At 49.0% G+C, this 22,587-nt stretch overlaps 1 protein-coding gene across 2 annotated transcripts in view; it reads left to right on the forward strand.

Annotated features, from left to right (window-relative positions):
* LOC139049673 (lysosomal protective protein-like) overlaps positions 1-22,587 on the forward strand; it is a 36,629-nt gene that overhangs the window by 9,225 nt on the left and 4,817 nt on the right. Inside the window, exons 5-9 of one of the 2 annotated variants that reach the window (XM_070525366.1) lie at positions 4,595-4,694; positions 6,008-6,178; positions 10,476-10,594; positions 11,962-12,121; positions 15,124-15,216. In XM_070525366.1, coding sequence (XP_070381467.1) covers positions 4,595-4,694; positions 6,008-6,178; positions 10,476-10,594; positions 11,962-12,121; positions 15,124-15,216 — 643 coding nt within the window. The remainder of the gene's footprint in view (positions 1-4,594; positions 4,695-6,007; positions 6,179-10,475; positions 10,595-11,961; positions 12,122-15,123; positions 15,217-22,587) is intronic. The other variant, XM_070525367.1, reaches the window with a different exon arrangement.

A 22,587-nucleotide genomic window follows, 5' to 3' on the forward strand; every position in this document is an offset into this window, starting at 1 on the left:
ATCCCGCAGGGTGGTAACCGAGCTCTTCGAGAATGCGTTTACCTGATGCTGTGGGGCTCAGGCGAGTGATTTGCGCACGTTCTTGGGCTTCGGCGAATTCCTCGCCGGTGTTATGCGCCCCCAGCTTGAGGAGATCCTCGGTATGGGTCCTGATGGGTCGCCCGAGAACCCTCTTGACTACTTTGCGGATAAGAGCGTTGAGCTTGTTTCACTGTGCTCTGAGCCATTTCTGCGTAGAAATCGTGTAGGTGAAGTGACATAGTACGAAGGCATTGATCAGCCTGAGGATGTTGTTTTCCTTGATTCCTCGGTGCCGGTTTGCAATTCAGCGAACGAGGCGGAAAGCGTTGTCCACCTTTCAATGATCTTGCGGACAGCCATTCCGTTCCCACCGTTGAATTCGACGAACATGCCCAGGACCTGCACAACGTCGACCCTGGGTATCAGCCACATCCCCCCCCCCCCCGCCGTCACAAGTGCGAAAAGACTGATGCTGTTTTCGGAGACTGGCTTCCAATCTTTGGGTCTGCCCCCCTTCTTTTTTCTGTAAAGCAGAAGCTCCGACTTCTCTCCTCGATCTCCTCAATCACGTCGGTCGCCTCCTGCATGGATTCGTCGACTCGGCTCACGCAGCCGCCGGAGCACCATAAGGTGATGTCGTTGGCGTAGTTGGTGTGCTTGACGTCCTCGACCCGTGCCAACCTCTCTGAAAGACCAATCATGTTAAACAGTGTGAGGGAGATGACGACACCTTGAGGAGTGCCCGGCCCTCCAAGGGGAACATCGTCGGAGCGGAAGTACACAGTGCGAAGCTTGGCTTTCCTGTCCGTTAGAAAAGAGCTGACGTAGCTGTGGAATCTGGAACCGAAACCCAGATTTGAAATGGTCTTTAAGATGAAGCTATGGATCACGTTGTCGGAAGCTTTCTCGAGGTCCAGACCTAGCAGAGCTTCGACGTCTCTTGAACGGCCATCCGCAATCTTATGCTTTATGAATTTCATGGCATCCTGCATCGAGAGTTTGGCGCGGAAGCCGATCATGTTTTATGTGTAAACGCGGTTGACTTCGAGGTACCCCTTGATCCTGTTGAGGACGACACGCTCCATGACCTTGCCGGCGCAGGAAGCGGGAGAAATCGGCTTGAGGTTCTCGATGTTTGGGGCCTTGCCGGGCTTGGGAATGAGCACCGCGCAGGCCATCTTCCATTCTGCAGGAACAACGCCGCTTTCCCAGGATTCCTTCATCTTGTCGGTTAGAAACACGATTGACGTGTCATCGAGGTTTCTCAACATTCTGTTGGTGACTCCGTCCGGATTCGGCGCAGACTTGCGGTTGAGTGCGAAGATCGCCTGTCTGACCTCGGGAACGGAGAAGTCTTCGTCCAGCTAGAGGTGTGGAGGGCCTCGGTAGTGCGGGAGTTGGGTCGCCAGGTCTCCATCACGACGGGCGGGCAAGCACTTCTGTACGAGTTTTGAGACAAGTTCATCGACCATGTGAGACCTGGTGGCTTCGTGAAGGGCCAGGGCCAACGTGTGCCTCTGGTTTGACTTCAAGCCGCTTTCGTCGAGAAGGTGCTCCAGCATACCCATAGCATAGCATATCCAGCATAGCGCCTTGCAGTGTTCATCGATGACCTTGTTGAGCTCGGAGATCTTCTTTCGGAGTCAGCAATTGAGCCTTTTACCCTTCCATCGGCGGATCATGGCGTTTTTAACCTCCATCAGGTGGTCGAGTCTGCTGTCCATCCGCTCGACATCGAGATCGGTTTCCACTTTCTAGCCGCGGAAGCATCGTTCTGGAGGCCTTCGCACCATTCTTCGAGAGTGGCGGGTGCCCTGGCTCTGCCGGGTTCTTCGTGAATCATGCGAAAATGGTCCCAATCAATGAACGTGAATTCCTTGACCCTACTCCGAGACACCTTGAAGTTGGTCTCGAGAATGTACTGGTCACTGCCAAACTCCATAGCGGTGCTCTCCCAGCCCACGTCCTCAACGTTTCTGATGAAGGCGTGGTTGGGTGTCGAGTCCCGGGTGACGGAGTTGCCGATGCACGTAGGAAAATCCTTGTCAGTGACCAGAGTGAGGTCTATCTCGTTGCCGTCTTGCCACAGGTTGCGCCCCTTGGTAGTGTCGAAGACGTAACCGCAGATGCCGTACGGTGCGTTGAAATCAGCGACGACGACCAAGGGTCGAGGGCCGGCTAAGCATGTCGCTTTCTTTATGGTGGTCTTGAAATGTTGGCGCGTGTCCCTGGAGTTGCTGTAGATATTGAGGACGAACACGCTATTTCTGCGCTGATTACGCTGCGGCACGTTGAACAGGATCTCAACCATGACATATTCGATTCTACCACTCGCCAGCTTGAGGTCGTGGGTGTGATAAGTCAGCCTTTTATTTATCAAGGTGCAAATTCCTCGCCCCCCGGGCCGGCCCGACATGGCCCTGTAGCGCTGGAGCGAGGCGGCGGAGTCTGTTTCCTGGAGAGCAATGACCTGAAGTTTGACAGCGAAAGACCTGAAAAACTGCTGCAGAGGGGCTTTTTTGTTAGAATACCCCCTGCAGTTCCCTTGCCAAATGCGAAAACTCTCTTTGGATCTATCCATTATGGCGGACCGGACGGACTACCACCTAACGGGCCAGTTAGGGCTGCGCAATGACTGGGACCACCTGTCGCCGTCCTTGTGGGATACTGAAGTCTAGCTTCCTTTAGTGTGGCGGGAACGGTTAGAGGTTGTACGACGGAGGCGGATGAAGTCATTCGCGCCTCAACGACGTCGATGCGATCAGCGAGAATTCCGAGGCCCCTGTTGGGGTCTCCGAGCACAACCTGAATTTGGCGAACGTTATCGGTGAGACAAATGACGCTAACGGTGACCTGTTTGAGGCCGTCTGTCAGACCAATGAGAGTTTGCTTAATCTCGCTGACTTCTGCGGACAACGGTCCTGGTTCACCTGTTTGTTTGACTGCTGCTCTGCGTTTGGAGGACGTCGCAGTACCGTCTACCGGAGCTGGGATTGGAGTATCTGTGGCCCTGCCTGGCGCACCATTACCCGACACATTGGAAACGAGTTTCCTGGTCTCTGCCATTTTGTTAACTAGCCTCTTGATCGTGTTCTTGAGGTCATCGCTCTCTTTGCGTAAGCGAATGAAATCCGCGTCTTTAGCTTGCTCTGGGGGCGGGTCGTTACGAGGTGCCTGAGCAGCCTCGGTATTGGCACCGGGCTTGGGACGTGCCAGATCGGCCCGAACGAGGGTCGGCTGCTTCTCGCAACGTGTGGAGGCGGGCTGAGGTCCAGATACTGGCTGGGTTCTGGAAACCAGGCTGCCCTGAAACCGGATCTGGATCTGGATCGGACTGGGGATCTTGACCTCGACCAGGCACTGGAGCTGGAGCATCTCCTAGTGCGACCCCTGGAGCGGCTACAAGTCCTGCATCTCCCCCTGGACCGGGAGCGGCTGCGACCTTATCGGCGTTGAGGCGATCCTTGCCGGGCTTGATTTGCGCCCTCCATAGGCGGGAAATGTTCGGCATTGAGGGCGCGGTAGCGTTCCCCCCGTCTGCGCCTGACGGAGGGAGCGCGCTCCTGACGGGGGAAATTCCATGGCGCCCAGCGCCATAGGATTTCTCGGGTTGACGAGTTCTTTGTCGATCGCCGCGGGCCCGTCGGTAAGGGAGACGCCTCGGATGACGCCCTTGCACGTGGAGTGGGGGGGGGGGGGGGGCGGGGCGGCTTCGTGAGCGCTCACCTCAAGACGTGGACGGGAGACGGAGATGCCCTCGATGCCGACGTAGCGTTCAGCGTTGTGCCTGTTTGATGTACTGATCACCATTATAGATTGTTGAAAGTTGGAACACATCGGTGTCCCGCTGCGCCGAATCGAGCCCGCCAGCCTGCCATATCATGTCGGCGACTGCGGTAGGTCACAACTTTCTGATACACAGACCTCCCCTGGGTCGCACGATGATGTTTGCCTCTTCCTTGGGCATCGGAACGACAACATAATCTTAATCCATAAGAAAGGGGACGCCAAAGACTTGAAATATTATAGACTGCATGGTCAGCTTACTGCCCGTCACTCACTCACTCACTCACTCACTCACTCACACTCACTCACTCACTCACTCACTCACTCACTCACTCACTCACTCACTCACTCACTCACTCACTCACTCACTCACTCACTCACTCACTCACTCACTCACTCACTCACTCACTCACTCACTCACTCACTCACTCACTCACTCACTCACTCACTCACTCACTCACTCACTCACTCACTCACTCACTCACTCACTCACTCACTCACTCACTCACTCACTCACTCACTTGTCAACACACTCGCCTGACAAACGTGATGCATTTCGGCAAAATACTTACGCCATGTCAGCTTATATAATATTGTTCTAAAACTCCTACGTTACCTAGAATTTACTAAAAAGATTTAGCGGTAATTTCGTGACTTTAATATCTCACTTTAAAGACTCGATTAAAAAATTGTGGCAACCCTGGATAGGGCTTAAAGACATCCTTCGCGGTCATTGTCATTTGGTTTTCTCAAATGCAAAGCGCGATACATTTTTCCTTTTCTGCAGCCTCTGGAACGAGGTGACGTCAAATTGCTGCAATGGCACCATCTCGAAGGAGACATGTGACTTCGCCTGGAACACCCATGATCCTGCCTGCGTTAAGCCGGTAAATCTCTGCTCCTTAACAAGTTGTGACGTTTGCTTATCGACGGTAAATTACATTTTAGAGCCCGCATTTTGAAGGAGATGATTCTTTGTATGTTATTTATTGGCACCACTGAAACGCAGTACCCAGAGAAATAGTTTCGTAAATGACATCCCCCCCGATAGGAAGAAGAACGGTAGTAAAAAAAAGTTCAAGGAAGTGGAAATACCCACGCGATATTAGCAGATATCCGTGCATATTCATCGTGCCCTTCATGCCGAAATAGCGCCTAGTCTTAGCCGGCAATCAGACCTCGCAAACTTTGCATTGTTTTGAGGGGTGGCTTTTAAGGTTCCAAAGCGACACAGGGAATGCCAGAGACGTCGTAGGGGACGAAGGCTCTGGGTTAATTTTTACCGCCTTGGATTCCTCAACGTGCCCCCCAAAATCAAAGCATACAAGCATCTCTACATTTCGCCCTCCTTGAAGTGTGGCCGCCGTGGTTTGGAGGCGGGCACGCGACATGGCTCACAGCAACTGAACGCCATAGCCATGGCGCTACCGCGCAGGATCCAACTTTATTTCGCGGATCCTGTCTTTTGGTTTACGAAGGTGTAGGCATGCATGTTGCTCATATATCGTGCTTTTCTCCCCCCCCCTCCCCTTCCCGCCTCTTTTTTTCTTCATACACGCTAACGAAGTCAATATCGCTGAAAAGGGACGGGACGATACCGGGAGAAAAATGGCGTGGCACATCCATCGCACTGCGTACCTCTGAAACATTTTTTTTTTCAAAATGGCCAGTCGGGCCAGTTGGATAAAGTTCATGTTGAACATAGCTTGCAGCCCACCGGCGCAGAGAGAGAAGGTTAAAAGGCCCTGTCTGATTTTCTGCAACCTTTTTGTCTGTGTGGCGGTGCGCTTTCAGATCTGTCCGTCAAAATTTTTTTGTCTAGGACGCAAGACTTTGTAACTGCGCATCTAGCAATAAAAAAATGGTGTCGTGTGTAATTGGAAAGACTACGCCATCAAAATGCTACTTCAGCGTTCGTCATCAATCGGTAAGCGCGCTTTGGAGGATGATTTCAGGCCTTGATGCTAAACATTGTGTGCTTACCTGGATAAAAGAAGCCAAGAATGACAAGTCAGCACTTGCTACCCACGGTCTGCGTCTTCGTTTCACCTTTAAATTTAAGCATTTGGAGGGAACGATCTTGAAATGAGCCCGTTTATGAGGCAGCTTTCTTTAGGGTTCTGTTGGTGCTGCGCTTTTTCTTTTCCTCGCAGAGCGCTTCGTCGTCATGTGCACTACAACGTTTATTTTGATTTCTTAGGTGAAAGCCGGCTACCGCAACGTTCTCTGGAGTGGCTTGAACGTGTACAACCTGTACGCGCCATGCGACACCACCAAACAACCACGCCAGCTTCTCTCGAGGCGTCACCCGGTGATGAGTCAGTACGCAAAGCAACAGCTGCTGATCAAGACGCGTAGCGTGCGAAGCATGGTAAGGCGCGTGCGCATCTGAAGACGTCATCATCCTGAATTGAACAGGAACATGCCACATGAACATGCCATCATTGTGTGCTTGCGAACATGCCATCATAAGCTTTAGCTCGCAATCTCCTATCTAAACAGACGAGTATGGAGAGAACGTTTCTCTTGGCTTGCATTGAACCCAATTTTGGCGATTTGTGGGACCTTAATGAAAAAAAAATCTAGCAATTGTAGGAACTGGAATTTCAATTTATGGTTTTCATATTTTAAATAAAGTACGATAAATCGCAAGGTTAACAGAAGCTGTTGCGTCGGCTTCAGTACTCTGTACCTGCTCAATAGGGAAAGACATCAGAATTCCGTGAGCTACACTCAATGACACATCTAAAGCGGACAACAATTATTGTACTAAACACCACTCTGACATATGCCACTTTTCTTTGTGCAAGATTTTTGCTCGACCCTCGTAAATGCACCAACCATTTCACGTCAACTGTGAATTCATATATCAGCTCTCTTCGCTTGGTATACTCTAACAGGTGCACTTTACAGAACTGCGGCGTGTCTATTTGATGTAGAGTTATGGATTTGTAAACGTTGCGGCTACATTTTTTTTATTCCTCCCTGATTCACGCTAGTCTTTCAGAAATCTGAGGCCTGCATCCTGCTACCAAAGGCCGGTATAATTTAGTTTTATCTCTCAAATGTGGGAAACTTTATTCAAATTAGCACAGTTGTTGTCTAATTAGCTAACTTCTGTGTTTTACATTTATTGGAATTATAACGGTAGACCTGGCTTCACTCTAAATCTCAGTCTTAAGAGCGTAAAGCAACAGTAAAACACAGGGAGAGATTAGACGCAATAAATGGTGTTAAGAAGACCGACGGAATGTCCTAACTGCGATGGAATTGAAGGTAGAGTTGTGCGAGGGGCAGCTTGGGAATTGTTATAGGTTATGATTACGGAAAGCGAATTACTTGAAATTATAGTACTAAGCTGAAAACAATTTCAGTTGTTAAAGGATCTTGAATGATCTAAGATTCCCTCAGATGGTCTAGGTCTAGTAACTGTTTTTCTTGATCATTGACCCTCACCGCATAGTACTCAGCCTTCCCTTGTATTCAAGAGCTATCGTATTGCAAATGCGTCCATTAAACAATAATTTCCGAACGAGTGCCTTATTCCTTCACTTATCGTGTACACATAGGGTGGATGTTTCTGCATATATACGAGCGGGGATAATGGACTCCTCAGAATGTGACGCAAAGTGTTATCCAACCCAGAAATTATCCTTTCGTCTGGTAAACTAAGTTGTAATCAGGTGCAGACGCTATGTGGATCCGTCCATTTAGCGAATACTGAGCATTTCATTTTTATGTGCTATGAGCTCCAAGCGTTGCCAATGCAATTCGCCCGTGGCTACTGGCAGCATGGTTGTGCTCTGACATCCGGCAAGTCTAATGGTATCTTCGACTGGTCGCCTGCTTCCCCCGAAGCAGAGTCGGACAGATCCGGTGTTCCCCGAGCTCAGAGGTAGAGGACAAGCGCGGAAGCCGAACGTGCGACTCGCTCTCGGATGAGGAAATGGCAGATGCGAAACCACGTGACTACTGCCAACGTCCAATGTTTCGCCTATCTAAAGATCCCGGCGCTACCGGGAAAACCGGCGGACGCGCCGGTGGGACGAGCGTTCATCGAGACGCCAGCATGCAGTGGCCTAGGTTGCCAAGGTTACGGTGGGCCGTCGCCAACAGCAGCGATGCGGCGCTGCGATGACGTTTCAATCTCGACGACAGGGCTCGGAGCGCCTCAGAGTGCTCCAAGACGGAGGAGAGCGATCGACAAGAACCAGCCGAAGACAACGCCGCTCACGAGAGCGTTCCAGAGCGCTCAGAATCGACCAGCCGAAGATGGCATAAGTGATAGCCCGCAATTCCACAACTTATGTCTCCAAATGTATAAATAGAAACACAACGCTCTAAATGTCAGGATTGTACCGACGCCGTGGTCGCTCTGCCCGTAGCTTACCGCATTTCCGCTGAGAGATAACCAATATCAAAAACTTGATTTGGGCCAGCTGGTTCATCTTGAACGTCTATTGAAGCAGCGCGATAGAACGAGGACAAGAAAACGAGTACAACAGGACAGTGCAAGTCCTGTTGCTGCTCCTTCCCTGTTGTACTTTTCCCGTCGCATGACTTCAATATGTACTTTGGATAAATGATATTCAGCATTTGGTTGCCGTAGGAATAAGTAATGATTTCTTATGCGTTCTTTTCCACGTGAGACAGGAGGTGATAAGGAGCTGCGAATCTTGATGCTATCTCACACTTCTAAAAACATCGGCTAGATTGATTGCAGGTGCTTTTTCCAGGGTTGTTTTTTTATTAAAGCGTGTATTTCTCTCTCTCTCTCGTTTATTTAGGAAGATACATTTTTGAGCGAGTGATTGTTTGGTCAGTTGATAAAGAGTGAGGTTACTCAAAGGCAGGCGTGCACACGTGTACACGAGGTCCGCAAAGAACAACACGAACGTCGTGCTGTGTTGTCCTTTCCGGCCATGTTGCCTTGTCCTTTAACGTGATTCAGCTGTCCTTTTCGTTCGTTGTCTCCGTGATTGCCCGTCTGTATTTTAGTAACAGAAAGTAGGTCTTTTTTGCGAACTTTGTTTCTTCATTCCTAAAAATTAGTATTGCGTTTAAAAGGTATGCTATAGAAATAAACTGAACTTTGAACCGTCTCTTAATGAATGAGATGGACTTTCAGTGACGCGTGCATAGTTCTCGCTCGCGAGCAAACGCACCGTTTACCCATCAGGAATTCTGGTGGAAACCGAGTCACATGTGGGCGGTTCGTATTCACCTGTGTCGTATGCGTCTGTATTTTTGAGTGTGTCGTGCTCAAGATCTCAACTGGACTCTATGATGCGAGTGTGTGAAACTCGAGCAGTCGATCACAACGAAGTGTCGGCTGAAGCTGTAGATGCTCGCATGTTATAATATACGTGGTACATTCGGGTATTATACCCTCCCTCGCATATGGTATGTCGGTACTAAAGCTGCCGTGATTGGAAGAAAGAAGTACTTTTATTCAAATAAGAAGTATGCGCGGGACAGCACGAACAATGCACCTGGATATATAGCTCAAGGCCATCCATGCTAGTAATTACATTTACAACACCAAAACGGCAAAAAGCATTGTAATATATCGCATATTAATAAATGCACATTCGCAGAACAGAATTAGGAAGGCTTCTTTTTAACAGCCTAAAACACAATTCTAAAATAAGCCTAAAACAGGGCTATTTCATTGAAAAGCATATGTGCACAAGATATTGTCTTTTTTTAAAAGCACATCTGTTCTCGGCAACACCTGACTGAATCAATATATCTGCTGGAAAATCTCCGTTGAATCTCAGAGACGAAATACTGTTTTTGATTGGTTAAGAAGAGAGAGAGAGATACAAAGAGAGAGAGAGAAATAGGGTGAGCAGCTTTGACACTCAACTTCAATCTGGAGTCAAGACATTGACAAACACTAACGTCAAAAACTGACTATCATTGCAGACAACATTGTTTCGTGCTTACTTTCTATAGTGTTTACCGCGTGAAAGAATGCACATTTGTTTGCTAGTAAGGGCTAAAAAAAGACAGAAAATTGCAAAATCGCAAAAACATCAAATATCAGGTTTTATGCTCTCTAACTAAGCAATGAAATATTGCACGCAAACTTTTCAAACTGCACCTAATAATAATAGCGTGGACATAACTGGTATAATATACACCGCTCTCTACTATAAAACAGAAATTTGTGAGCATGACTTATAGAAAATTCTCGTAGAGGTTGTAATAATTTCATGTAACCTGAGCAATCGTTTATCAAGTTGTCCGCTATACACTTTATAAAGTTGAGCTATGTGTTTTTGGAGAGGAGTCGCGGATTTGTGAACTTCGTCTTTCAAGTTCCTTTACCTTGAGCAATTTTGGCAATTTTTGTATGATACGATATATCTTAAATCATATTTCTGCTTTCGGAGTTGACAGAATTTAAGATTTTTCTCTCGAATGGAACAAGTTTCACCCAGATAATTCCAGCGCTTGTTTTACAAATGTGTTTCTGCGTTTCATGAGTAATTCAATAAGGAAATTGGAGTTGCCATGGAGGTAAGGCTTGCTCTTAACTCTGTTTTCGCTATTACTCCAGTCATGAACCAGCCAGTGTGAGTACCACGTTTAACCATTCCGCTTTCGATTCACAAATGCGGTGCCGTACTCGTACGTGACTCTGGTCAGTCGGTCTTTTCTAGGACCTGCTCGAGATCCCGAGTTGCCAGAACACGGACAACTTGGAGCTGTACTTCAATAGACGTGACGTCATCGAAGCTTTGCACGTTGAACAGTCTCCCCATATGTGGCTGCCGTGCAGGTGAGTCCCTTTTAAGGGTTCGCAGTCATGTGGAGGGTGGAGGCGCCAGCACTGTCACTGTGTCACGTGGTACACCGATGACGCGGAACGCAAAATCTGAGAAGTGAGTCCGATAAATGATATTTAAGGAAATTCAACGGAGCTTCCGCCAGGAGGAACGTCGTTTAGAAGAAAATGTACTACATTTGCTTTCACACTTTTAAACAGGTCCTAACATACGTTATACAAATTCTATTCGATTTGATGATAATGCGAAGAATATACTCATTTTGGACGGGAGTGACGGTCGTTAATTCTACAGGGCAACAGGCACATGCTACAAAAACTGTTTTGTTTCTGCAATACAGTAAAACAGGTCTCTATAGAGCGCAGTTCAGGCATATGGGAATTAAATTTGAGTTAAAATTCTCGTACAATTTTTGTTGCCTTTAGGCATTTGCTGACATCATCGTTCGAGGCACGCTGTCGAATCAAGGAAGGAATCGAATGCAGCGACATTGTGTTTGTAGAAGCTTTCATAGTCTATGCTCTGCACTTTGATAATGCAGGAGAAGGCATTAAAAGGGTATACTACAGATTTACTTTCCAACAATGGTTGCATATTGTTGATATTGGCTTCTTTGTTAACAGTTTCGCATTTATGCATTCGCAAAACCTCCAATGCCTTTGCGTCTTATACAACGAAGAACGTTACTGCACAATAATTATACCACATAGATGGCAGTAAATGAATATCCGGGTTGCGGACGACGGGTATTGAGATGGACATGCTATTATTTGGTTGTGGTTTTCGTAACGAGGCAGTCAACGCACGATTTTGAAATGTCAGCTTGACACTTGGGCATCAGTGATAGATAACACGCGATGAAGTATGTAAAGGCGTGGCAAACAGGATGCGCCTGAGCCCAAAGTCCTTGAAGACCTTATGAAAGAAAAACAGCCGCGCGGTTAGTTATGACAAGAAGTACCGATATGAATGTCGCATTGTGTTCGACCAAAGCCTGAATTATTTGATTCGGTAGTGCACCATACAGCGTACACCTAAACCTTGATTAGTGACCAATATAAGCTTCAGTAAGAGGGAGGTTCATCACCTTAGCTACACGGACGCGGCCGCTATGCCATTAATTGAGCCTGCAATCTTGCGCCAAAAAAGTACGCCATTTGCCATGGAGCCATCACCAGCAATAAAAGATGAAATGAACTGCTCCATCAATAATATAGGGTTTCTCTCATTGCTTTTTTAAAATATTTGTTGTTCTTTCTTGGCACAGCGTGAGCTATAAGTTTGAGAATAAATGTGTGCTTATAGCAAGCGCGTATGCATATGTTCTCGGAACAACCCCTTGCTTCGTGCTTCATTACAGTAAGACCCTAAACTACACCCAGCAGTACGTGACAATGCGGGAAGTGGTGCAACAACTGGCCGAATCTGGGCGTCTCAGAGGCCTCATTTATCACGGTGACGTGGACATGGCGTGCCCGTTTCTCGGAGGCGACTGGTTCGTACGCAGCTTGGGATACGAGGTAAAGTTTTCTCCACAAAAAGAAGAAAGAGCTGAAAGAAAGTATTTTTCTCTACGCGTACCAGGATTAGTTTGTGAGGTGAAAATCTCCGCGTTGTGGACATAATGTGCCTTTTAAACTGTTAATGCACACAGGCAACGTCACAGTAGTCCTCCGCGATGGATTACGGGAACTCGCGTAATGCGAAGGTTGTGGGTTGGTATGTTCTTAGGAGTCTCTCTATTCCCCGCATCGTCCTTCCTTTCACAGTGAGCTTCTCAAATCCGGCAGGTTTGATGCCTTCGGGTAGCATACCAAGGTTTATTGGTCAACTACCTGCTCATAAAATCAGGTCACATTCTACGTCCCAAAAAATGTAACAAACTGTATTTTTTTTAACTTTCCTCTCAATCTTTTAGTCGGATAGCGTGGTACCATAGGCCAGCAGGGGATATATACACCCAACTCCCAAAGTTGCCTATGAATGTTACAGTACCCGTGAGCAGCTCTGTTGAAGTGAAGAAAGGAGTCCATTCTTCGCCCATCCTTTTTAAAACCCATCCTTCTCCCTGCCCTCCCACTCTATGCGTCCTGTAACGGTAGTCTGGTCTTCAAACGCTCTTACTACGAGGAAGCTTTAGCTCGGGATCTCCCATTGGAATACACGGGAACGGAGAACTTTTTCTCTGCTAACACTGCATCGAATTTGATGAGATTTGTTGCATTTAAAATACACATTAGTCTACAGCGACCGCAGGAGGCGAGTTTTTTTAATTATGACATCAGCAGTGTTAACCAAAAATGTTTGAAATTCGAAAATTGAAAAACAACTTCATGTATGAAGTATAAGACTATCTACCTCGAGAACGAAAAACGATATCACTATTCCGTGAACTGTACCTAATGACATATTGGGGGCGAAAAGAACTGATGTAATATACATCGCGCTAAAATAAACCACCAGTGTCTGAGTAAGATCTTTACAAAAGTCTCGTAAAGGTTGGAACAATTTTACGAAAGCTGTAAACTCATATATCATATTCGCGCCCTTTAGATACTCTGACCGCCGCACCTTACAGAAATTCGATCTCGTTTTGGTTTAGAGCTAGGAATTTGTAAATTTCTTGCTTCCACCTTAATGCGATAGCAACGATATGGACACTCCAAGCGCATTTCCGCCGTTGGCGTGGGCGTCGCCGTGAGGTTCCGTATAAAGTACAAGGACAATAACACCATTCCCGCGCCCCCTAGGCCGTATGTGAGTGAAGGCGTGCGAGTGGAGCCACCGTCAGGGCTCTATCTCGCCCGCGTGTAAGCGACGAAAGCGGGGAGGATGCGTGTAGTCTTCCGTCGTGCGCCAGGCACCGAATGTTCCGAGGTGCCGGGGTGGGAGAGAGCAGTGAGGGGGGGGGGAGGGGGTGCGGCGTTTTTCTCCGACTGCAAGTGCGCATGTGGCGGCTGCGCGTGGTGACGCGGCCGTAACTAGAGAGCAATCTGCGGGGGGGGGGGGGGCAGATTGTAGCTGCGACGGAGGCTCGTACACTCTAAGAACAGTTTACACCCTTTGGCTTGCCCCTTCTGCCACACAAAAATAATCGTCATCTGCCTTGATGCGTTTCCTTTTTTTATCGCTGCAAGCCCGGAACTTTCCAGTGACGAACGGCACGCACGTTATCAGAAGGGGCACTCCAAAGGGTGTAAACTGTTCTATGCAGTCCTCCACTACGGCGTGCCTCATAATCAGAAAGTGGTTTTGGCACGTAAAACCCCATAAATTAAAAGAACTCGAAACGTACTTGTTCTTTCATGTTCGTTCTTGAAGTTCTTCCGTAAGTATAATGCTAAGCGCAACAAAATCATGCATGTCCACAAACTAGCTCCGTTCATCGCTTTACAAAACAGAAACGTTTCTTGATGGAAGTTTCGAACGCTCTTATTAAATGCCACAGGTTACCTCACGATTGGAAGGAAGCATTATTTGGTTTCAAATAGTTTTACAGCGAAGCTGTTAGCCTTTAGTTGGTCGGGATTCTTCGTGTCTCTCAGAAAAAAGGAGTAGGAAAATGTGCACATCTCCTTTGGAATCAGGGATCCAACACAAGGCTCAATATTCATTTAAATAAAAGAAAGCAAAAAAAGCAAACCTCAAAACCGTATGATGGATGATAAGACGCCTGTGAACAATGCGAGGCACGTTTCTTCTGCCCGCGTGTGTTTGCCGGTGAAGATTACGGCTGCATCAGCTGCTCCGGTGGGAAAGGGGCAAGAGCAGCGTACGAATCAGTGAGTGATGTCACCAAACTTCATACATAAAAGGGAGACCCGCCTAGCAAGTTATTCAGTTCATTGCAAGACCGCTATGGGTAGGCCACGCAAAGTTAGGACTCCCGAAGGGCAGCGTGAATACGACAAGCGTCGAAGAGTGCGAAACCGTAATGCTCAACATCGGTGTCATGCTAAGACTAGGCAGAACAACAAAACGTTTCCTGTCCTCATCGACAGCATTTGAGCGGTTTTCTAACAGCTTCGCCGGCCATCCACTTACGCAGGGTCCGGAGGACGAGTGAGTGTTTTTTTTTCTTCTTTTTTTACAGTACTTATCGCGGAGCTGTTAACTTGGCGTAGTGAGCTAGTGGCCAAAGAACTATGAATGCAAAAGAGAAAACTTTGTAAAAACAACGGCTTCCAGTGCACGGCGATGAAACGCGAAACTCTCACATCATGGAGGCCGGCTCGTTCTTTGGCGGCACCGTTGTTTGCTGGGAGATGGCTGAGTGGACCGAATGCAGTCACGATGCATTGAAGCGAGTCTCGCTTTTCACGTGTCGCAAAAAAAGTGCATCAGCTCTGTGTCCCCAGCGCCCACCTGTGGCGAAGTACAGGCCGCCATGCTGTAAAAGTATCGCGTTTCATTCGATGAGCGTTACCTTCGCAACCTTCGCATTATAAAGCGTTGAAGTGTTACTTTCATTTATTAATGTGTGACTTTGCCTTGCGCGTCTCATTTTTTTCTTCTTTGGCAGTCCACATCTGAATACAAGATGTGGCACGCTGGATCCATTATCGCTGGCTTCGTGCAGACCTTCGCCAAGGACATCACTTTCGCCACCGTGAAGGTAGTTTTTTTTTTACAATGTATTATATTGGCGCAGTGATTGAAACGTTTTGGGAGTTGTGCCGATCAGGCCCTGAAATACTTCGCGAGTCTGGAGCGCCCAAAGAAAAGCCGTCATTCGCAGCTGTGTTAGGTTGTTAGATATTCCTAGCACTCAGGCTTCACGAAAACGCGGACGATGTCTTGTGCGACAGGGTGATAAACGCAGGCGTAGGCATCTACACAATGCGTGGCATTATGGTGAGGATAATAGGCGGTTGTGCCTTAGAAAGGCACAAAATAGAAAATGAAGATTAGCTGTGTTAGTAAATTACCCCCCTACAATACCAGAAAAGACACAGTCATCGTAAGAGAAGGCTTGCTAACGCAGGAAACACTCAAATACCATTGATGGCGCCACCTTGAAGTTTTCGTACCAGACTCGACGTCATGTCATGAATTTCAGGCGCGTACGTAGTATTTCATCGAAAAAAATTGATTTCTTTATATTCTGAAACAGCAAAGAATGAACTCGAAAGCTTTCGCAAACTTCAATCCTACACAACGAAGAAATGTGGAAAAACATTTTTAGATTAGTGACGTCACACGGAGTTACAGGCGCTGGGATCATTCTGGGATTATTCTGGGATTCTGCGACGATCAGTTTCGGCGATACTGTCGCCTTGGCTACGCCTTTGCCATTGGCACGCACTGATTGGCTGTAACAGCAAAATCAGATGAGCTGATTGGCTGGTTGCGCACTGCGTCATGTGATTTTTCACAACGAGCCAATGAGCGTGCACCTGATGGCAATACTATCACCGAGGCGGCGCTGTCACCGAAAGTAATCGTCGCAAAATACTTTCCAAGGTTGAGCGCATTTTTTGTACTTTGTTAATCAAGCTGTTAAAGCAAAACTAACGAAAATGAAGGTTTGAAAGTACACTTTATTCTTATAAACTAGTCCCCTTAAATGTCTTTTCGGTATTTACTACTATTATACAGTTTCTTGTACTCATGAGCTACATACTTGGGCAGGCAGATTTTAGAGAACTTCTACAGAGCTTCTACAGAAAGCGACGACGTGCTTTATACGAAAAACGGTGACACTCCACGGCCGCCATAATCCACCGCTAATCTTTCAGCCTCTTTAAGCCTGTAAATAAAAAAAAAATGCGAGAAGATTATGTGAGGAGATTTTGGGCTCTGTGCAAGGGAGGTAGAAATCCAGGTATGCAGTCTCCGCTCTTTTGCTGGTCCCGTGTCGGTTGAAGCGTTTTAATGTAAAGCACCTTGCGCTTTATACCATATTGAGGCCGGGTGATTCCTGGCGTATGCAATTTAGAGACCAAATTGATTGTTCTTTTCGATACAGCTTAGAAAAAATGGCTGTGGCTTAGGTAAGGTTAAGCCCAGGATGCGAAGCATACTAGCCTTTATTTTAGTTGTTGAACCACTGTTTAGCTTGGTGAACTGCTGTTGCTTGGCTATATTTCGTTCGGCTAGACGAAGAAACAACTCATGCGTTACTCTGCTTAGCTTTGGACGCCCCGCATTGGACGCGGTGAGCGTCGAGCAACGCAGCGTTCGGCGCGGCAACGAAATGTGCGCCTGAGCAAGCGACGCACGCCTGAGCCTGAGAAACAGCTAGTTTCTAAGGCAACACCGCATTCACTAGAGGCGCTTTTGTACCGCTTTGAAGCATCGTACTCGTGGCTCAGTGGTAGCGTCACCGTCTCACACTCCGGAGACCCTGGTTCGATTCCCACCCAGCCCATCTTGCAAGAGTTGAGCCAAAGCCACTTCTCCTCTGTCGTGACGTCACGGTGTCACGTGGTTTCAAGGTGACACCGCCGCGCCTGAGGAGCTGGGTTGAGCGCTCGTAATATGCTTCGCATAAAATCACTAAACAAACGCACTTCTCCCTTTCACTGTACTTTAGATTTTTAGGCGAAAGAGGGGGATGTGTCTGCACTTTCTATGATGAAATGTTATTCTACATAGCGTGAGGCGGACTTTTTCTGTACACCAGAATCTGCATTGAGCCTTGTATTAACCTGCCGCTGGAGGTTGTGTGGGATTGCTGACAATATTTTATATTGTCACGCGCTAAGGCAAGAATAAGCAGCAGGATCAGCAGCCAGACACGAAAATGTCAGACACAAGGAGGACGGTTCACCAGCCGGCGCAAGATCCTTGACTTCGTCGTCTTCAATCACCGTTTTTGCTGGGCACGCAGCGCTGGCTCAAAACACCAGGTGGCATTATTCCCCCTCCCAACGGAGCATCGACTCGATGCTCAAACACAAAACGTACATGGAAACTACACAAATTAGGTAAGACAAAAAAAATGCGGGGGGGGGGGGGAGCGCGCTAGCACACATACGGAAATGCACACGGAAAAGTGTCTTCTGCGGTTGGGAACAAAAAAAAAACGCTTCACAGTTCGTTGGAGGAAGACGCAACGACAGCGAAAAAAAAAAGGTTGTTTCACTAGTACACTTCACCGTGTAAAATACGGCTTGAGGCGGACCACATGTACAGTCTCTGCGCGTGGTAAACAGCGCTTGGACGATGGCAGGTCTCCATCTGGGATCACTTCATAGTTCACGGCGCTTACACGCCTTAGTACTGTGTATGGTCCGAAGTACTTGCTGAGGAGTTTCTCGCTGAGGCCTCGCCGTCTAATGGGTGTCCAAACCCAAACTTGGTCACCAGGCTCATAGGTCACTTGTCTATGGTGGAGATTGTACCTTATTGCATCGGTACACTGCTGCTGTCTTATGTGCACGCGGGCCAGTTGACGCGCTTCCTCGGCGCGCTGAATGTACTCCTCGACGTCAGGAGCTAACTGGTCGAGCTGGTCGGTATCTTCATATGGCATCATGGCGTCTAGCATAGTTTGGACATCTCGACCATAAACGAGGCGGAATGGCGGGAAGCGTGTAGTTTCCTGCGTGGCAGTGTTGTACGCAAACGTTACGTACGGTAGGATTTCGTCCCACGTCTTGTGCTGCACATCCACGTACATAGCGAGCATGTCGGCCAGTGTTTTGTTGAGTCTTTCTGTCAAGCCATTAGTCTGAGGGTGGTATGCAGTGGCCTTTCGATGACTCGTGTAGCTCAGCTTGAAGATGTCATCCAGAAGCTTCGCCGTAAATGCCGTCCCTCGGTCAGTGATGATGAATGACGGTGCGCCGTGCCGAAGCACAATGTGATGCATAAAAAACTGGGCAACTTCCGATGCTGTCCCGCGTGGTAGTGCCTTCGTCTCAGCGTAACGCGTCAAGTAGTCAGTTGCGACAATGATCCACTTATTGCCGGAGGAAGACAAGGGAAATGGTCCAAGAAGGTCCATTCCAACTTGATCAAACGGCGTACGCGGAGGGTCGATGGGTTGTAGAAGGCCTGCAGGCTTGCAGGGTGGTGACTTGCGGCGCTGGCATTCACGGCATCGTTTCACGTAGCGTTTGACGCAAGCAGTCAGTCTAGGCCAGTAGTACAGTTGCCGTACCCTGTCCAGAGTCCTTGAGTAGCCCAAGTGGCCAGACGTCGGCTCGTCGTGGCACGCTAATAGGATGTCGTCGCGAAGGGCTTGAGGTACTACTAGCAGATGTGGTTTGTCGCCGGCACCTGTGTTTCTTTTGTATAATATGCCCCCTCGTAGGCAAAATGACGACAACCGTCGCGAAAGTGGGCGAGGAATGGACGCGATGCCGCCTTCGAAGTGATCGATGACGGGTCTTAACTCAGCGTCCGATCGCTGTTTAGCGAGCAGATCCGGCCCGCTGAGGGCTCCCAGAAAGGCGCTGTCGTCTTCCTCGTCAGGATTCGGAGATTTAATAGGTGCCCGTGATAACGTGTCAGCATCTTCATGTTGCCTGCCTGACTTGTACACGATGGTGATGTTGAATTCCTGGAGTCGCAGACTCCAACGTGCCAATCGTCCAGAAGGGTCTCGGAGGTTGGTCAACCAGCACAAAGCGTGATGGTCGGTCACAACTTTAAATGGCCGCCCGTAGAGATACGGCCTAAACTTTGTGGTAGCCCAAATAACCGCGAGGCACTCCTTCTCTGTGGTGGAATAATTGGACTCAGCGCGTGACAGAGTGCGGCTCGCGTAGGCTATGACTCGTTCAGTGCCGTCTTGTCGTTGCACCAGGATAGCTCCGAGACCGATATTGCTGGCGTCAGTGCGTACTTCTTTGTCGGCATCCTCATCAAAATGACCGAGCACGGGAGGAGAAGACAAGCGACGTTGTAGCTCCACAAAGGCGGTCTGTTGTGCATCAGTCCAGAGGAATGGCGTGTCGTCACGCGTAAGGCGAAATAGCGGATCGGCAATCTTCGAAAAATTTTCAATGAAGCGGCGATAATATGCACACAAGCCCAAAAATCGTCTCACACTTTTCTTATCTTTTGGAGCGGGAAAAGCTGCTACGGCAGCAGTCTTCTCAGGATCAGGCCGAACACCCGCCGCGCTTACGACGTGACCAAGGAACTTCAGTTCCTCGTAGCCGAAATGGCATTTCTCTGGCTTGAGTGTAAGGTCAGCCGATCGAATGGCTTCGAGTACATTCCGAAGGCGGCGAAGGTGCTCGTCAAAAGTTTCCGAAAAGACAACGACATCATCGAGATAGACGAGGCAGCTTTTCCATTTGAGGTCAGCGAGAACGGTATCCATCATTCGCTGAAATGTGGCTGGAGCGGAACAGAGCCCGAAAGGGAGTACTCTAAATTCGTAAAGGCCGTCCGGAGTTACGAAAGCAGTTTTCTCGCGGTCACGCTCATCGACTTCAATTTGCCAGTAGCCGCTTTTCAGATCGATAGAGGAGAAATACTTCGCGTGCCTCAGCCTGTCCAGAGAATCGTCGACACGAGGCAACGGGTACACGTCTTTCTTTGTGACGTTGTTTAGCTTCCGGTAGTCTACACAAAATCGAACCGTGCCATCTTTCTTTTTAACAAGAACGACTGGCGATGACCAGGGACTGCATGAAGGCTGGATTACGCCGTCTTGAAGCATTTCCTTCACCTGCGTTTGAATAGCATGTCGTTCCGTCGGGGAAACACGATAAGGCTGTTGCCGTATGGGGGGCACGTCGTCATAGGTGATGATACGGTGTTTCGTAATCGATGTTTGACGTACCTTCGACGACCGTGCAAAGCAAGAGTGGAACTCAAGCAACAGCTCGCGCAGGGGTTGTCTGTTCTCTTCAGGAAGCGTTGGACTAATGTCGACGTTGCGTAGAGGTGCGTCAGCAGTGCCGATTGCCTCGGAAACAAAACACTCAGTGACATCGGCGATCGGGTCGGCGTAGGCGATGACAGTACCGGGGAAAAGGTGCCGGTGTTCGTAGCTGAAGTTGGTGACAAGAACCTCACAGTGGCCATCATGGAAATCGACAAGGCTTCTTGCTACGCAAACACCATGAGAAAGCAGGAGAGACCGATTGCTTTCTACGACTGCTTCACCGTGTATGAGCTTGTCACATGCCACTTGAACCACGACACTTGCACGCGGTGGTAACGTGACAGCGTCATCGATAACACGAAGAGATGCTCGAGGGTGGATGGTGTTGGTCGTCGCTGTGGCGCTTTTCGTCGAGAAAGTGACGAGGCGTTGTCGAATGTTGATTATAGCGCCGTGCTCCCTGAGAAAGTCCATGCCGATGATTAGGTCTCGAGAACACTGAGGGAGAACGCTCAAACTGGCAACAAACGTAGAGCCGCGAATCTGTATTCGTGCCGTGCACATGCCGAGTGGTGTGACGATGTGCCCGCCAGCTGTACGAACTGGCGTTTTATTCCAAGGCGTGGTCACTTTCTTCAGAAGGGTGGCCAGTTTTTCGCTGATTATAGAATAATCCGCTCCAGTGTCCACTAAAGCACTCAATTCACGACCGTCAAGCAGTACAGGAATGTCCAAGGAAATTCTTTTTCTGTAATCAGCAGGTACTGTCGTCGTCGATGTATCGTCGGTCCGCGTACGCGTCAGTGGGGGTCCTTGAGCACGTCCAGACTGAGCGGCCTCGCCCCCAAAGGTCGCTGTGGTTAGTTTTCCCGTCGTGGGCTGGGCGACCGACCCTGCACCACGCTTGCATACGTACGGCGAGTCGGAGAAAACCGCCGCGGCGAAGGGGAGCGTGACTGGTGTCGAGCTGATGGAGATCCGCGCTGCTGGGCAACGTATTCTTCGATTTCAGGAGGACGCTGGCCGAACCTAGGTCGCGGCGAGTTCGCTGAGAATCCGCGAAGTCCGAGCTCTCGATAGGAGCACTGTCGGTAGACATGCCCAGCTTCGCCACAGTGAAAGCAAAGGGGACGGCGATCAGGTGCCCGCCACACGTCTGATTTCCTCGGGGCCTGTCGGTGGTCCTGATAATACGAGGCAGCTTGGACGGACTCGAGCATGGCCGGGCGCGCGGCGCGAAGCGGGGAGGGAGGTGGGGCAGGTTGCCTCAAAGCTTGCAAATATGACATATGTGGGCTGTCATGTCTTAGCGGTCGAGCTTCTGTATTGAAGGCTGGTTCTTTAAGCGCATGCTGAACTTCGTCACGGAGAACGCTGGACAAGGAGCTGAGCGTCGGCTGTGAAGGTAGCGACAGTTTCTGGAGTTCTTCACGGATCACGGAACGAATGAGCTCTCGAAAGAAATCGACGTGACCCCCGAGAGCTCCGAAGAAGTCCGTAGGTGAGGCAGTGTTCACTTGACGGTCGTATGATGGTGTCCGCTGGCGAAGAGTCTGCTCCATGGTGATGGCCTCGGAAAGAAACTCTGACACAGTCTTGGGAGGACTGCGCACGAGACCGCCGAACAGCTGCTCTTTCACTCCGCGCATCAGGTACCGCACCTTCTTTTCTTCCGACATGCTGGGGTCGGCTCGTCGAAAGAGACGCGTCATGTCCTCGACGTACATTGCGACACTCTCGTTCGGCATTTGGATACGGGACTGGAGATCACGCTCAGCTCGCTCTCGGCGATCAGGGCTCGCATATGTCTCAAGAATCCGCCTTTTGAATTCTGCCCATGAACTTAAGGCATCTGCACGGTTCTCGTACCATACACGTGCGCCATCGTTAAGGCTGAAATAGACATTTTTCAGCTTGTCTGCGTCATCCCACTTGTTGAACGCGGCAACACGTTCATAGTGCAACAGCCAATCTTCAACGTCCTCATGTATGGCGCCGTGGAAGGGATTCGGCGTTCGCGGATTGAGTAGCGTGCAATGAATCGGCGTTGTGCCTTCCATACCGGTTGGAGTGGTCGGAGCTGCCATTTTCTCTGGTAGGAGTCCAAACTCAGGGGCTTGTCCACGGATCCTTCTGCTGGCGCGGTGTTCAGGTGTAACCACCGGTACGGGGCTGGAGCTCCTGCTGCCCGGAGGGGTT

Source organism: Dermacentor albipictus, chromosome 9 (genome assembly GCF_038994185.2).
Source record: "Dermacentor albipictus isolate Rhodes 1998 colony chromosome 9, USDA_Dalb.pri_finalv2, whole genome shotgun sequence".
NCBI lineage: Eukaryota > Metazoa > Arthropoda > Arachnida > Ixodida > Ixodidae > Dermacentor > Dermacentor albipictus.